A 17,602-nucleotide genomic window follows, 5' to 3' on the forward strand; every position below is an offset into this window, starting at 1 on the left:
GATTTTCACTCAGATCAAACGATTTTGAATAACAATGGTTAAGAGTGCCACAACACAACACAGGGTGAGTGCTTTGGACTATTTTGAGCCTAAGTTTCTGTCTGAGGCAAAGATGTGATTACACCTCAGCATAACTCCTGGACATCTTCTGCCTGAAGATTCAACTCTAAGCAAATTAATCTTTCAAATAACAAATTCCAGGCCAAACTCCAAAGCCAAGGTATATTCAACCAAGTTTAGGCCAATCTGGAAAGAAAGTGGTGGCAGGTTAATGATTAACATAACCAGGATGTTGAGAAGACACAACAAGCCACATGACCTTCCAGTGTTACTATACACCGAGAGCAAAGAAGGCAGAAGAGCCCTGAGTCATCAGTTTCGACACTCAGGTACATGGATTTCACACAGTAGCCTCTCCTCACATCCCTGTACCCCATTCCTGAGTTTTTCTCCAAGTAATGTCAATGTTGATGAATAGTTTTCCCAGTGTAAATATTTTGAATAGTGATCAAGACCCCATTAAGAACAATTTAAAATGTAATTGGAAAGATTATGTTTCTCTTCTTCTCTCTCTCTCAGAGTATTTGTGTGTGTGTGTGTATCTATATATATATATAGTTTTACATGTTTCTAAATATGCACATATAGATTTATACAATATATATAAATATATATATGTGTCTGTGTTCAGAAACTTGATGAGTTCACACACACACATGCGAAAAAACACACATATACACACACTTCTATATATAAGACACCATATCACAATTAAAACAAACAACTTCCAAAGTACAATATGGACCATAGTCATAAACATGATCACACATATATGTGCCCACAGACAAAAAACACACAAAAAAACACGCCCACAAACACACACACAGAGTCAGAGAGAGATGGAGAGGGGAAGGGAGAGGGAGAGGGAGAGGGAGAGAACAGAAACCATAAGTGAGAAGCAGAAAAGAATGGGGAGGCCATCATGCTAGAACAACAGTTGTTGAATACAGATTAGGCAAAGGAAATGTGTCAAGTGAGAGCTTAGACACTGCTATCCATCCCTTATAGAGTAAACCTGTATAGGGAATGCACTTCTTGGGCACACGAGGTTGAGAGAGTTGGAGAAAAATTTCCCTCTAATCCTCACATATCTCACACAAACCCTCACCCTGAGAGAAGTCTTTCTTACATCCCTGTTCATCCAGTCAGCTCCAGGACATAAGCCACAGGAAAGAACACTAAAACACTGACATAAAACAGGACGGACAAACTGCTTCTCAAGCTCTGTCACTGTAAACCACGATTTGGACAGGCAAAAGGGACCATTTTCAATGTACAGGGAAAAGGAGAGAAAGTCCACAAGCCCCATCATGATTGACAATGAGAACCATTCTTTTGGCAATTGAACTAAACTCTAATCAGTTCTGTGCACTACAAAGACGGCTACCACATGGCATCCCTCTAGCATAATGGCATGTAAGTGTGCAGTGTGTGATCAACAGATCCCCCTTAAGGAAATGCATTTTCTAGTTGAGCAGGATTTGGTTGTCAATCCTCCAGTTTCTTGCATGAAGCTAACATCACAGAAAGTTTTGTAAATGGTCAAAGAGATGAACAACTGGATGAGACCTAGGAGAGCGTCTGGATAAGTGGGAGAAAGTTTAAACTGGCTTGACTTGGTTTATGGTTAGATATCAGGAAAACCTGCCCTTGATGCATAATTCATCCTACCTGAGGCTGCTTGTTACGTGGATTTTCATACTGGCTTCCCCACAGAACCTTGTTGTTTCCTTAATGGACTCTTCCAGTGCAATCTGTTCCCATAGAAGCTCCCTGTTCTCATGCCGTGCTCTCTGGGCATTGTTCTTCAGCTCAAACAACTCAGTTAGGAGGGGGCAGAAGCTGCGGCTGACACACAAAGAAAAAATGGTGACTCCCAGCCAGTCTCCAACTTCCTCCCACATCTCCATGTCCATTACTCCTTCTTGGGTCCTGATCCAAAGAGAGCCCAGATTATAGTCCAAGTCCACAGTAGCCATGGAGCATGACCTAGAGACAGGTCAAATGGAGAAAAGAGCCACATTCCAGAAGACTCAGGGCACTTCTCAAAAACCTGACACCATTGATTCAAGTTTTTCCCAGAAGAGGACATAATCCCTATGTGTGCTTATTTGTCCATTTTATTAGAATGTCGCTTGGAGGCCAATGTTTCTGTGTCCTGTGTGTCCTAGAGCCTTCCTTAGAGACAGGCTTCCTGGTCTGCTTCAAACACTATAAAGCCTGATCCTCACTTTACTTCAAACATAAGAATGGGCTGACACATGCTGTGCCCTGTGCTGGGGTCACAGCCTTGTAAGTTACTCACCAGTACCAGTCATTTTCCAGTGTGAGGTGTGTACATTTGACCAAAGCTCTATTGACCTGCTCGCTCATTTTCTTCATGTCGGTCATCACTTCCTGGTGCTGCATCGTGAGCATCTCGGACTCAAAGTTGTTCCTGTGGTAGGGCATGGTCCAAGGATGAAATAACATATGAATGAAGGATTCAAGAATTACATGAATTCAGACTGAATCCTGAACTACCCCAGCCTAGGACATGCCACACCCTTGATCCTTGGTACTGGGTCCATTTGGTATTTACTAAGTTTATTATTATGGACACAGGGACAGCAGTGCCAGCAAACAAAAGGAGGGAGCTGATTTGCTTGAGCTCCCTGAGGGTGTTTGAAGGAATAGACTAGCTTGCCAAGAACTTTGGAGGACCCTGTGCCACGATCCAGGCTCCAACTGAAACCCATGAAGACTATTGTCCTGTTCTTAGGTAACAATTCTCAATCATAGAATCTATTGCTACATGAAAACCCAAAGGAACATGAACAGTATTTACAGGGAAAAGAATTTATAACACACACCAGGAGATTCCCATGTGCGTCCACCTGAGCAGATGTGAAATGTTCTACTGCTCACTGTGAGGCTCTCACCCTCATCATTATCATGCCATGAAAATTGACACAGGATAATTCTCAGGCCAAATCAGAACATAGAATACCCAGATCTTAAGTTATACACACAAACGCACTCATATACAGACACACACACAAACTTACACAAAACTCTCTCTCTCTCTCTCTCTCTCTCTCTCTCTCTCTCTCTCTCTCAAATACAATTAGAATGCCAAATAAATACAAGGATGTGGCATTATCTCAAAATACAATGAATAAAATCAGAGAAAACCAATGATCCCCTGTTGTCAGTCCAGTCACACACTGTGAGGCACCAAGTGGGATTGGGTCCCTCCAGCTCTTCACAGGACCTATTGAACCCAAAGCACCTCCACGTCAATTACAACAATGATTGGTCATAATCAGAGCACCTAGAAATTCCCACAAGCCAACACCTGTCCAGGCTACTTAAACCACACAATGAGAGCTCACACACTACTACCCTCATTCCCAGACTGTGATTCAGGCCGCAGGCTATGATTTACGTTTGTAGGAATTAAAATAGCCTGTTCCACCATCCCATTCCCATCTGAACTTCACATTCTGATGCAATCAGGAAAGTGATTTTGACCATGAGGACACCCTGGAGTTGTAGCCTACTGTGATGTGAGGAAATGTGGATTTAACAGAACTTGCATTGTGACTACCTGTCATTTAAATTCTTTCCCGGGTAATCAGCCAGGATTCTCCTGAGTTCATCTCTCTCCTTTTGCATCTTGTGGAGAGCAATTTTGAGGTTCTCCAGACGCTTCATTCTCTCCTCTTCAACAGGTGTCATGGAGGCTTGGGATGATGCCTTCTGATCAGACTCTGTAGGTAGATAAACACCAGTAAACAGGCATGTATGTGGACACAGTGTCAAGGAAAACTATGCTTAGTCTAAAACAGAAGTCTGAGGATGAACAGTTCTACAGATACAGTGAATCCCTGACAGAGCAAGAAAGCTATCTTTAAGCTGAACTCAGCTAGGTCCCTGGTCCCCACCATCATAGCCATATGATGACATATGCCATCATAGATATAGACCACACCTCCTAAAGCCATTCCTCTGGCTCTGAAATTCTAAAGCTGGGCTAAACAAGAAGAATTGGAGGACCTTCTCAGCTAATGTCTGATATGAGGCAGGTAAGTCCTTGAGTCCAAACTGCTTAACATCTTGAATCCCTAGTCTGTGTGTTCAAGGACAAATAACTGAGACCTTGATATATAACCAGGAGAGTATCCCTCTTGGCATCAATTACCCACGTAATCTACAGGACACTGCTGAGAATGAAGTGCTTTGGTAGCCTATCCTGGGAGAGACACTGTGTTATTCTTACAGAGGCACATCCTGGTATTTTTTGACACTGCCCATGACAGTAAAGAGATCCAAGGAAAGGCCCTTGACATATAACAGATCTTGGTTTTCTGTCAAACTAATGATCAGAAATTGTTGAGTCTGAGTCAGCCATTTAGGAAGACTGAGGCTCTAAATCATACGTCCTACTCCTGGAAGGACCAGCTCAAGCCAACCTCCTCCAGGAAGCCCCCCTTGCCCTGCCCAGTACTCACGTGACCTCCTCCAGGACCTTTCCATTCGTCTTCTTCTCCAACGTGATGGAGGGCTGGCCTCCCTCTGCCTTGGTCTGGTGTCTACATGGATATGATTGTCCCTCCGAAAGAGACTGAGGATCCTGGAGAACATGCCTCCTCGGGAACCCATTAGGAAATGAAGGGAAATCGCTCAGGCAGTTGGTGTCACCACAACACTGCTGACATCACAGAACATTCTAGTGTTTCCTGGATACAAGAGAATTTCCAGGGAAGACACTACCGGTGATGTCACTGGGAAATGCCATAGCTTACTTGCTAACTACCTCCAACCAGACTGACCAGGTTCTGCAGTGGCTTTTCCAGAGACTCACTTTTGAGCCAGGAACACCCATTCGCTCACTGTCCTTCCAGAGCTTCAGAGTTCTCACTGCTTCATTACAACTCAGTTGCTGAGGAGAGGGAGAGTTGTATCAGGCCTTGAAATGGATAGAACATCTCTGTTAACAGCCAAAGACCTAAAGACCATGGATGATGGATATTCTTCTTCCTGAAATGTATAAACCCAGGGTCCATGCATGTGACATATAATCCAATTCCCATATTTTTTACTATTCCCTAGATGCCAATATTTTTTTTCCTACACCTTTAAATGTATGCAAGCTGGAGTACATTGTTTCATGGACTGTGCCTTGAGAGGGGTCATGGTTTCAATATATTCACCCATGTTCTTTCCTGAAATCTCTGTCTTACCATCCCATTTTGTGCAATGGAATCTCCCCTTTCCTGGCAACATAGGTTCTCAGGTATAGGGCAAACATCAAATTGTAATCTTTCTGTCCCTTCTTAAAAGTTAAAATCTCCAAAAGTGAGGGAACTGAGACCTAAGCAAGAGCCATGGAGGGGCAGAATGCAGAGGTGCTGCTGGCCAAGGAAGAGCAGGAGGAAGCAGAGAAGCTGTAGCACATCATGGTGCACACCTGGGCAACCTGCTGGCTTCACTCAGAGGACCTACAGGGTGCTTAACCATCATTTGTAACTCGGTATCTGGTGCCCTCCTCTGGCCACCGAGGGAACTGCATTCAGAGGAACCACAGACAAAAGTCATCCAAAGAACAATTCACCAAAATAAATACATTTTTCTTTCAAAAAGACATACAAATGTATGGTCAAGTCAAACAAAACCCAAGGAAACACAAGAAATGAACTATTTCACAACAACCCAAGAGTGCAAGAAACAGCATAAAAACAATCTCTTAAACCTATAATCATTCTATATGTATTTCTTGAAATAGCAGTTGGAGTAAGCAACCGGGCTGTAATGCTCTTATATGTTCCATAGCCTCATCAACCCTTGTCACAGTCTCCACCTGTTTGACTTTTTCTTAAGCACAAATATGTACGAGTTAGAATCCCGAGTCTGTCTGGGATCAGACTGTAAACTGTAGTCAATGTAACACTGGCAATCATTAGCCACAATCTTCAAGTTTCCCTCCTAACCCCAGAGCACAGCCATAACTTTGGAAAGCAAAACTCACCCTCCACCAAACTATCTATCCTCCAAAATCCAGTCTCTCCAAAACACCAAGTCCTATCCTCATGCTATAAAGTATGGCGGCCAAGCCTTGCATATGAAGGAACGATGGTGCAGGCTCTAATACCTCAGCAAAGAGACATTGCCCTAAATTCTTTTATTAGTCCAGTTTCCATGATAAGAAATATATTAAAATATTATCCCAATCTAGACCTGTTTCCCTGGGTTGCCTCATGCCACGTGTTGTCTAGAATGACTCCTTTTTTAAGCCAACTTTCTATTACCAATGTTACAAATTTTCAACCATAACCAATAACTTAAAAGCCAATCACCTATAGCCAAGACATGTAAAGCGTATTATACATTTAAAACAAAAAAAAATGAAGTGAGTACACATATCTTTAGCATTTAGATCAAACACCATTTTCACTTTTTTAGGTGTCATTTTAAAAGAAGCACCTTGTTACCTGTTGATTCCAATAATCACAGTCACAGATTTCTCTAAGAGAATCAGACATCAGCTCCCTTACCATAGAAGCTTTGAAGCTGCTGGCACCTTTAAGATCAGCTAGTGTAGACATTTAGCCAGCCCCCTGGGGAGCTTCCCCAGTGGACAGACCTAGGCTCCTAGCTACATTCCTCTTTTGAGGCCGGATCCAGTCAGAGACACACATGACAGTTAACACCAGAGATAACCAGTTATCTAGGATGCAGGGCTCCAAAGGTCAATTGAAACTGTTTTTGTTTATTTGTTCCTTTCTTGAAAGGACTTAAAACTAAATCAAGGTGGGAATCAACCAGCATTTAAAGTTTTCACCATTTTTCCTTTTAAACATGAAACATAAAACATTCAAGCAACGAGAAGCAAAACCCAGACATAAATTGACATCCATGGACAGCTTGGTACACCAAGGACAGACAATAGACATAGAGGGAAGGAGCTAGATGGTGTCCCACTAAAAGGACCCAGATACCCTACTTGAAGGACACAGAACCAGAAATAAGCACTTCTCTAATAGGAGCCAGCAAGGAGGCAGGATGTCCCTAGGAGAGCTCTTAAAAAGCTTAATCTCATTTTCCTTCTTTTGCCAAAGCATCTGTGGAGCGTCTGGGAGGAATGCTTTTCTCAAAGCATTTTCATTCTTATGTAGGGTGTAAACTGTCTCTAATCAGGGTCCAAAGACTAAAAGCATCTATGAGAATTGACTTTGCTTCTCTAGATTGTAGCATAACTCTAAAAGAACACACACACAAAAAAAACATTTTACCATTATTACCTTGTCCCTTTTTACAAGGTTTATTCACCACCTCCCCAAATCTTTATTTTTCTTTGCATGTGCTTTCAATTCCCACGGTGCTTCTGTATCCTGTTCACTGGGACCTTTCCTGGCCCATTTTCCCCAATGTGTCCCTCCTTCACTGGCCGGCTTCCTGGGACCATCTCGTCAGGTTGTCCTCTCTTTCCCAATCTTCGTGGGACCTCCATTTGATGATGCCTGTGTCATCAGGACACTGAGAACCAGGCATAGGCCTATAAGAGTTAAGAAGAAACACACACTGGGGTCATTCGTGTTAAAAGAATGCTGTCCGGGCTTTACTGAGATCTCCTTATATACCAGAGGCAAAAGCTGTGGAAAAACAATAAAGCAGGTGAAAATCCCCAACCAGGAAAATAGGAAAACAGGAGAAATCTGCATTGTGACAAGTCCTGGCCCCAACACAGGGGCGTAAACAACTTCTTAACAACAATAAGCTGAAAGGCTCAGCAAGAGGAATGGGTGTCATGGAAGGTCCTGGCTCCAAATCAGGGGCAGAGAGCAGCTGCCAAGAGGGTAAACAACTTTTGGCTGAAAGGCACAGCGAGGGGGAAGGGAAACACTCCAAGGTAGGGCCCAACAGGCTAATATAAAAATATATTTGAAAAATGAAAACACTATATATCAAGAAAAATAATTAAAATGTGCTACATATCTAAGCATAACATTCATAATAGAAGAAACTCAAATGACTGAGAAATTCATAAGAAATATCCATCATTCTTGTACATCACACAAATGCAAATCAAAATTACTCTGAATCACTTTTCACACTTGTCAGTATGACTAAGGTTAATAACACGTGTGACAACTCAAGCTGACTGGGTTATGGAGCAAGGGGAACATTCATATTCTCCTGGTGGAAAGGCAAACTTCTACAACAACTTCTGAAATCAGTACGATGGTTCTTCAGGAAGGTGAAAATTGTTATACCTTAAGATACAACTCCAGGTCTCATGTCCAGATGTTGATTCATCCTAGAATAGAGACCTTTGCTCAAACATGTTCAGTGAAGCTCGTTTATAATACTTAGAATTTGGAAATATTTAAGTTGTCCCTTAACGGATGAATGCATAAAGAAAACGTGGTGCATTTACAGACTGCATTGCTGCTTAACAATTACAAAAGGCAAAAGGAAGCATGCAATATGCAGGACAATGAATGGATCTAGTAAAAGTCATTCTGGATGAGGTAATCTAGACTGAAAATGACAAATGGGATACATATTCACTTAAATGTGGATGTTAGCTGTTAATTCTTCAATCTGTGTGACTGTATGATCAGTTTAGTGTGAGGGTCTAGGGACGTGGGCCAGACTGTCCTCATTTAGGGAAGTACAAGTTCACTCATGGATGGCTGAGGGACACTGTCAGAGATAGGAATGTGAAATGTGAAGAGACAGGGAGAGGGCAGCAATGGAGGGAACATAGAGAGGGACAGCTAAAATGAGGCACTGTATCGAAGCCTAAGAGAGTAGAAACCCTAACTGCTTTTTAAATTGTTTTATAAAGGTAACTAATGATTTATTATAGGTTCAAGGAGAGAAGTTAAAATGTTGATTGGGTTCATCTATGTGAAATTTCAATAATAAGTAAGTCACAACAGTTATGGATTTTGACTTTCAATGAACCTGTTACACATAATGAACATCTGGTCCTTATGGAGACATCTGTTACCATCTATTATACACTAGTCATTTTATTTGTTTACATTTCAAATGTCATCCCCATCATTGGTCTCTCCACTTTGAACCCCCATACCCTCCCAATCCTCTTTGTTTCTAAGAGGGCACTCCTCCATCTACCCACCCCCTTCCACTTCACCCCTCTAGCATCCCCCTTCTCTGGGACATCAAGTTTCTACAGGGCCAGTTGCCTCCCTTCCCAGAGATGTCAGATGAGCCAGTTGTTGCTACACATGCTCTACACTATATGCATCAGGAGCCATGGCCGGGACCATATATCCTCTTTAGTTGGTAGTTTAGTCCCGAGGAAATCTGAAGGCTCCAGTTAATTGATATTGTTGTTCTTCATATTGGGTTCCAATCCCCTTCATCTCCTTCAGGCTTTTCCCTAACTCTTTCACTGTGGTTCCCAGGCTTAGTCCAATGGTTGGCTGTGAATATCTGCATCTATGTCTTGAACAGAGGCACATGCGAGGCTAGAAGGAAGCCTCTGACTCCAAAGTAAGGTAATAGGATATAATTCTGAATTTGCCCAGCAGATGGCGACATAGGATGGTATTCACACACACTTGTTTCTCACTAACCTCTTAGTTCTGTCCAGCGTGTCAGGTAAGTTCAGCAATGTGCTCTGGGACTGAAGATCCTTCTGCTTGCTGGAACTCGATCCGCTGCGTGGAATACTCTCGATCGGCGATGGGCGTCTGGGTCGGTGGACACAATGACTCCAGGAACTGTGAATGAATGGACTGAGTTGAGCAGACATTGAATTCATCTGCGAGGTTGGCATCTCCAGACCCTGCAGCTTAGCATCCACGGATCCAAGAGAGCACAGTGTGCAGGGCTGAAATCAGATTCTGGAATGGGGCGGAGGGAGAAACTAAGTTTTTAAGTATTTGTTCTGTTTGAAAGCACAAAGTGGGAGATCAGTCAGTTTTCCTCTTTTTGCAACATCTTACTCTGAGCTGCAGGACATATCCTGGGGTACATTGCCTTCCAGATTCAGTGGGCTTTTCAGAAATTCCAGTTTCCTGAAATGGCATGGCCCTACTTTGGTGGACTGAGTGGTAGGAAGTGGAAAGGTCCTCTGAGGGGCAGATGAGGATCAGAATATGAAAGGCCAAAAGAAGAGGGAAGACACAGTTATGAAAGGGCTGCTGGTGGGTACAAGGTAACAACAAGCGTAATTCTCAAAGCCCTGTTTTACTGTAGTACTGTGGGAAGCATAACCACAAGCTAACAGGAACAAATTGTTAAAATAAACAATGCATTCGTTCCCGTTCCCCAAAATTCTCCATTTTTTCCACCAAGGTCAATAGAATTTTAAGCCTCAAGTACACCTTCTCTTACGGTTCCATACCTCAGCAGGCTGAAAAATCTGCCCACGGGCCTTGACTTACCTTGACTATGCCTAGCAGGCAGACCTTCTCTCTCTTTCTTTTCCTCTGTTTGAGAGCAGGAGCAAATGACTTTATACAGCGGGCGATTTCCATTATCAACAAACAAAAATTTTCCTAAGTCATTAAAGCTAGAAGGCCAGTAATTGATGGGCTGGTGCGGTAAGGTCATTCTAACTAAACTATCCCATGGGGAAAAGTAAAAGAGACAGCCACACCTGTGTTTAGGAAACGAGATGTCCGCAGGTGATTTGAGTATGGGTGCTGAGTGGGAGAGAGGAGGTCATGAATCCAGCTGGAAAAGCCCACCCCACTTTTAGATGTGTTTTCAAAAGTCATGTATTAGAAATTGAACTGCAATAAAAGTGTGTCAGCAAATGTGCTCTAACGATAGGTGATTAGGTTTTGGGGGCCATATTGACACAGAAACTGGATTAGTGGTAATATCTTGGGAAGTAGCTTGTGTTACAAGGAGAACTTCAGTTATCCCTTGCCTAGGCCATCTACTGTCTTCTCTTCTCTTTTTCCTCTTTCACTCTTCTACCTGGGCTGATGTAGCAAAAGGCTCTTTCCAGAGACAAGTCAAAGGAGAATTAAGGTGCAATCTTTAGCCTGTTTTCTTGGAGACACATTGGACTGGAAAGGCTGTGAGGGAACCAGGTGGGAGGAGACTGCAAAGGGCAGAACGAAGCAGTGACTGCACTGGTCGTGTTTCCCATTCTGTCACAGAAGCATTTGAAGAAAGGAGGGTTCCATTGGCTCAGAGTCGGGAAGCACAGACTCCGTCCTAGAAGGGGTGAGTGTAGCCGTGAGAGGTGCAGTTGGTAGAAGTGGACTGGCTGGCAGGATGTGAATGAGACTCTTTCCATGTGGGTGGAGCAGGGAGCAGAAATAGGGAAATTCTAGCTCTTAGCTTCTTCTCTGTGCCATTTAGTGCAGGCTCCTAGCCTGAGAGTTATGGTGTTACCACCATTCAGAGTGAGTTTTACGTCGATTCTCTCCCCCAAACCCCTCAGAGTGACATTCAAAGGCCTGATTCACTAACACACTAGGCACTTTTTACCTTCCTCAAATTGTCAATGATCATCAGCAGAGCAAAGACAAGAAGGTAGCACGGCCATGTAGAGGGAGGAATCAAGGAGTGGTGTCCGTGCAAGCCAGAAGAGACCTACAGGAAAGCTGGACATCAAAGAGCCACACACATTCTCTCATGGATTCTCATGGTTTTCCCAGGGTGAGATTCAGATGCATGTGGTAGTTACAGGCATTTCTGGCTGAAGCCGGTTTTCCTATGTGACATTAGGAAACAGTTGTAATAAAAGAAAGTTTCAAACAGCAACCTGTTCTGATTCTGATGGACACAAGTCTGATACTAGGCTGGAATTCTCTTCATAACTTTCGATACTTTTGAAAATAAAGGATAGATAGTATAATGTACTCTAATCCTAAAATTCTGTGAAATATGTATTTCACAAATATGCGTTACATGATATTCAGTTGAAATTGCTGGGAATTGTACTTTCTTCTATCCCTATAAGCACTCTGCTCTGGACAGAATTACTAAGGAATATGATGACTTGTGTTGTATGTGTGTGTGTTTTGTGCGTTCTGTGTGTGTGTTTATGTTCAGTGGTTTCTGGCCCAACTGAAGGAAAATTAAGGTTTCTGCATTTAAGTATTTTAAGTGGTTTGGATAGATTTTAATTCTTTTCATAAGGTATTTATTCTGGGTTGTCTGGTATGAGTGACAGAGCTGTGCTGTAGTCACTTTACTTTGACAGTTTACCTGTGGGTGGCAGTTTTCTGTAGTCCTTGACAGCGATGCTTTAGATCATTTTTCTTACAAACTCCAGCTGGCTCTTATGGCTAGAATAGGAAAATCGATTTGGTTGTTTACTGGTTTTTTTTTAAAAATTCCCATTAAAAATTTCTGATGTTAATACTTTAAATAAACATGATTGATTAATATTTTTAAAAGAGGTAAAAACACTCAGAGACCTAGAAAACCATGGATGGGTTCCTCTTTAGTCAACTGGAGCCACAAAAATGTCAGAATCACACAGCCAATCAGAATTCACCTGAAACCAGACACTACAGAAATAGTCTCATTTACATAGAAAGAATTGGCTGATGGGAAATGATAAGCAAAGTTGCTCACCACAACCACGAAAGGACTCTTCACAACTGGGCATAGTGACTCAAAGTGCCAATTCCAGTACTTGGGATAAAGAAGTAGGTAGATTCTTGTAGGATCAAGGCCACCCTGCCCCACCCACCAAGTCCATGACATTTAGGTCTCCCTGATTATACTTAGAGGTCCTGCGTTTCTTTCTTTCTATTTTTTTAATATTTAATTTTTACTTGTGTGAGTACATTGCCGCTATCTTCAGACACACCAGAAGAGGGCGTCAGATCCCATACCAGAGGGCTGTAAGTAGCCATGTGGTTGTTGGGATTTGAACTCAGGATCTCTGGGAGAGTGGTTGGTGCTCTTAATCACTGAACAATCTCTCCAACCCTTGACAGATCCTGTGGCAACATACTGACTAAAACTCTTTGTACATTCCATCAAATGGTTATTATTTCCAGGTTTGAATGACAATGGTACATTTATAACTTAGATGAAGTTATTTCACAAGTGACACTGGTCTCAGTTATTGAAGTGATGGGTGAACTATCAGAAATAAAAGAACGGTACAGGCCACTGGATATATATGCAGGATAGCAGTAGCTGTAGTTGCACTTTTTATACTTATATATAATTATACACATAGTTTCCAAACCTATTTATTTTTATTTTAGTTTGTTTAAGATTTTTGACATATACAGCATTCTGCCTGCATGCATGCTTGCAGGCCAGAAGAGGGCGCCAGATCTCACTATAGATGATTGTGAGGCACTATGTGGTTGCTGGGAATTGAACTCCGACCTCTGGAACAGTAGCCAGTATTAACTGTGGAACCACCTCTCCGGCACCATTACTTTTTTTTTTCTTTTCTTTTTTTCGGAGCTGGGGACCCAACCCAGGACCTTGTGCTTGCTAGGCAAGCGCTCTACCACTAAGCTAAATCCCCAACCCCCATTACTACTATTCTAATCTGCCTGGTGTCTCCAGTAATTTTCTTATGAATGTTCTCTCGGCATGATAAAGTTTGATCTTCACCTGTGCACTCAGAAGGGACACACATCTGCAGCGACATGTTCATTTGGGGTCTTGTATTTGTAATCCAAGATCTTTTTGTTTGTATTTAGCATGGAACTATCTATGTAAACAAGGATGTTCTACTCCCTGCCTCTGCCCTCCTGCTTGAACTCTTGAACTAACAGTGGACCACCACCATGAAAGGCACTTTCTTCTTTGTGTCCTAAAACCACAAAAAAAGCAATTAAGTGCCTAAGAGGGCATTATGAAATATGCTGTCACCTTAGAAGATTCACGGCATGGCTGGGTATTTCGAGGCATTGTTCCATTGGACTAGACAGAAGACTCTGGCATGAATTTTCTAATGTTGTTAAGTGCCCTTTTATTTTTCTGAAAGTCCTTTGGACTTATGCCAGAGTGAGGGATGTGCACGAATCTCACTGGAAATTAAGTGTCCGTTTCCTTTAAAGCTGAGGTTGGGTTTCTTTTGAGAGAGGAGTGCTTGTGACTGGGATGATTCAGGAATCCTCCAGCCAAGGCAACTGTGGGAGAAGACATCGCTCAGGTGCACTAAATTCTCACTTCCACAAGGTGGCACCCCATACCTAGTAATCCATATCCTCATTTCTTCAGGACAAACACATAAGGGCCATTGGCTAGAAGGGGTCAGAACAACACCACTCTTCTGTTCCCCTTTCATTGAGCACTAAGTGGTGATCGCACTTATAGACACTAGAGGGCTGTGGTCAGAATGGAGGAACGTGATAATTTAAGGCCTGTAACTAGTAGGAATTAAAAGTTGACATTTTTATCTGCAGACAGTATAACATTTATGAAACATTTATGAAAATTCCAAGGATATAATCATTAAGGAAAAATTTCAAGCTGCTTGCCCATTAATTATTATATATCAATTGTATAAAAAAATCAAAGGAAAGCTATTGCTAAGGAGTACTGATCAAAAAGACTGCATATTTTTATTTTTTCATTTTAATTTGCTTTCAAACAGTGTGTGTGTGTGTGTGTGTGTGTGTGTGTGTGTGTTCCTACATTTTAAACTGATGTGAACAATGAGAAACTGTCCAGAGGGATAAAAAGAAACGATAGAAGAGGTGAGGAAAGGAAGGACAATGGTATTGAGAGGCAGAGATACGCACAATATATGACATATACATATATGAAAATTAGACACACACACACACACGTGCAATAGCAGCAAGGTACTCATCAGTAAAAGGACTTGCTGCCCTAGTATGATTATCTGAGTTCAATACCTGGGACTCCTAGAAGAAACATGAACTGAAAATTGTGGCACATATGTGCCCAGACACACGCACATATCCACAGGCAAAGAAAACTTTGAAAATTCATAATCATTTGACTTCAGAGGCACAAGGATCAGGAATTGGGAATGAGGTCACCCCAACATTCACTCACCTCAGAAAACCCAAGAACAGAGATTGAGCAAAGCTAATGAGTCCGATTAAAGTGTGGCAAATATAAGAAAAAAGAATTTTAATGTGCAAGTATGCATGGCATAACCCACAACAAATATTAGGTTAGAAATATCAAATTGCTGGTCCTTTATATTAGTTGAAAGAAAGAAAGAAACAAAGAAGCAAAAACAGAGAGAAAAGAAACTAAATGACAAACTTATGAAGGGAAGTAGAAGCCATCAAAATGAAGGCAGGGAATGAAATAAAATGGGCTTGAGTGCCATGCTTGAAGGAGGAAAAGACTTTAGACTCTCTGCTCTGATGAAGCTGACTAAGGTGGTGGGTGTCTGCGGGTCCTTCACAGGCGCCTTTGCGCTGCCTGCTCGGCTTAGGCACAGTTGTTTGTCCTCTTGTATCCTGTGCGGATTCCAGGTAAGGCGGAGACTTCTGGCTTTTAGAGTCTGTAGCGAGAAGTAATGTGTGATTCTCATGGGAGGACTGACTGTGTATGTTACCAGTACTTTTTCCCTTGCAGCTTTTATTACACTTATTTGTTCTCCATGTTTACTGTCTTAGGTAATATATGCCCAGGGAATTTCTTTTCCACTCCAGTCTGTTTCATACTGTGTGCTCCTTTTACTTTGATAAGTCTCTTGTTTAAGTTAAGGACATTTTCTTCTATGATTTTGTTGAGAATTTTTTTTTGGTTGTTTTTGTTTTATTTCCTTTTGCCCTGAGTTTATTTTCATCCGTCCTATATACTTTATTCTCTTTATCATTTTATTATTATATTTGTTATTTTGCAGACAAATCCTATTTCTTGGATGTTTTCTTCCAGGATTGACTTCCTTCCTTCCTTCCTTCCTTCCTTCCTTCCTTCCTTCCTTCCTTCCTACCTTCCTTCCTTCCTTCCATCCTTCCTTCCTTCCTTCCTTCCTTTCTTCCTTTACTTTTCCTTTATTCCTTTCCCCCCTCCACGCTTTTCTTCCCTTTGAATTTAACATTTTCCCTCTATCTACGTATCCATTCCTTCTATCATCTCTTCAATGCCTGAGGTTCTCTATTCCACTGTTGGAGTCTGTTATTAAGGTCTGCCTCTGAGAGACTATTTGAGTTCCTACATTTTACTCATCCACATCTCTCTGTTTAGGTTTCCTTCATTCATTTCCTTCCACAGTTAGTGTTTTCACAGATTTCTTTATTTTTCTCTTTAAAGACCTCTCTCATGTGTGCAAATGCTGTTTTACACTCTTTTTATTCCTGTTCTTCTGTCATGTTGACATATTCAGGGCCTTCTGTCATAGTGTTGATGGCTCTAATAAAGATTTTAATGTCATGGCTGTGACTGGTTGTGTTTCTATGCTGGTCTGTAGGTATCTGGGCTTGGGAAGATTGTAATTCTAGGGGCTGGATCTGGTTTTGTGTGGTGGAAAGTATTTGATCCCAACCATGGATTTCTGCCCATCCTTTGTCCATTTAGTTTCTGGATAAAAGGTCTATGATAATCCTTAATTAGCACAAGAACTGGGCAGATAGCTATCCTCTATACTATTATGCATATTTCTCCAATAATTCCATTGTATAATTTGCCATGGTTTTCTCTGGGTTGCTTTTCACTCCAATTAGCCCACTCACATGGCCATTATTTAAAGATTCTTACCTCATTGTGACTTCTCCTCTGTTTACATTCTTGTTTCTACCCCTGTCTGTAATGGTCTCCTCCCACCCCCACGCTGGGATCACCAGGGAACACCTGTCTTAATTCTGCACAGCTTTTGACTATAGGCATTTTTATTTACAATTCAGAAATAACTTGGTGGTAAGGTCACATAAGAGTATGCATTGGTGTTTTCTTTCTTTCATTTGTTGTTGCTGTTTTTAATATGTCTTTGTCTGGTTGGTTGGTTGGTTGGTTGGTTGGTTGGTTGGTTTTTGAGACAGCATTTCTCTACTGTATTAGCATTTTCAAAAGCCAGTTGCTTGATTAAGATATCTGGGGTTAGAGAAAGGCCTGAATGTTAGTATTCTGCTAGCAGACTTCTGATGAAGATGTAGAATTCACAACTCCTACTGGACCATACTTGCTTAGAGGGTGACACGCCCCCACCTTAAAGATATTGGACTAAACATCTTAACCTGTAAGACAGCTGCAATTAAATGGTGTCCTTTATAAGACTTTCACTGGTCATGCTATATGTTCACAGCAGTAAAACCCTAACTTCAACGACCTCTGAAGGATCATTTCCCCAATGTAGGGGACTGCCAGGGCGTTGAGACAGGCATGAAGATCTGAGTTCAAGGTCAATCTACACAGGAAGATCCAGGACAGGCAAGCTGAGGCAGGGAAGGAGTGGAAAAGAGGAAGCTAGTGATAATGGAATAGAATGAGGTGAGCAATTCCAGCACCTCCGAGCAGCAGAAGTCAGCAGCTTTGCCCACAAAGCCCTGATTTTAGTGTACAGAATAGAAGGGACTACTGGACAATTGGTGCTGGTTCACTGGAACTAAGAAATTAGTGCTGATTAAAATGAGACCAGAATCAAAGTGGTAAAATCTTACGGAGA

At 41.9% G+C, this 17,602-nt stretch overlaps 2 protein-coding genes across 3 annotated transcripts in view; both read right to left on the reverse strand.

Moving 5' to 3' along the window:
- LOC148000713 (uncharacterized) overlaps positions 1 to 17,602 on the reverse strand; it is a 99,154-nt gene that overhangs the window by 21,003 nt on the left and 60,549 nt on the right. The window lies entirely within an intron of this gene.
- LOC148000714 (disks large homolog 5-like) overlaps positions 1 to 17,602 on the reverse strand; it is a 122,379-nt gene that overhangs the window by 2,438 nt on the left and 102,339 nt on the right. The window contains exons 1-4 of one of the 2 annotated variants that reach the window (XM_087586960.1): positions 4,554 to 5,082; positions 3,650 to 3,812; positions 2,366 to 2,497; positions 1,732 to 1,908 (exon numbers count right to left, since the gene is read on the reverse strand). The exons of the other annotated variant lie outside the window; for it this stretch is intronic. Of the exons in view, the coding sequence (XP_087443086.1) occupies positions 1,732 to 1,908; positions 2,366 to 2,497; positions 3,650 to 3,812; positions 4,554 to 4,704 (623 nt within the window). The 5' untranslated portion in view covers positions 4,705 to 5,082. Of the gene's footprint in view, positions 1 to 1,731; positions 1,909 to 2,365; positions 2,498 to 3,649; positions 3,813 to 4,553; positions 5,083 to 17,602 lie in introns of those variants that run through there. 2 annotated transcript variants of the gene reach the window in all.

Source organism: Rattus norvegicus, chromosome 15 (genome assembly GCF_021556685.1).
Source record: "Rattus norvegicus strain SHRSP/BbbUtx chromosome 15, alternate assembly SHRSP_T2T, whole genome shotgun sequence".
Classification (NCBI taxonomy): domain Eukaryota; kingdom Metazoa; phylum Chordata; class Mammalia; order Rodentia; family Muridae; genus Rattus; species Rattus norvegicus.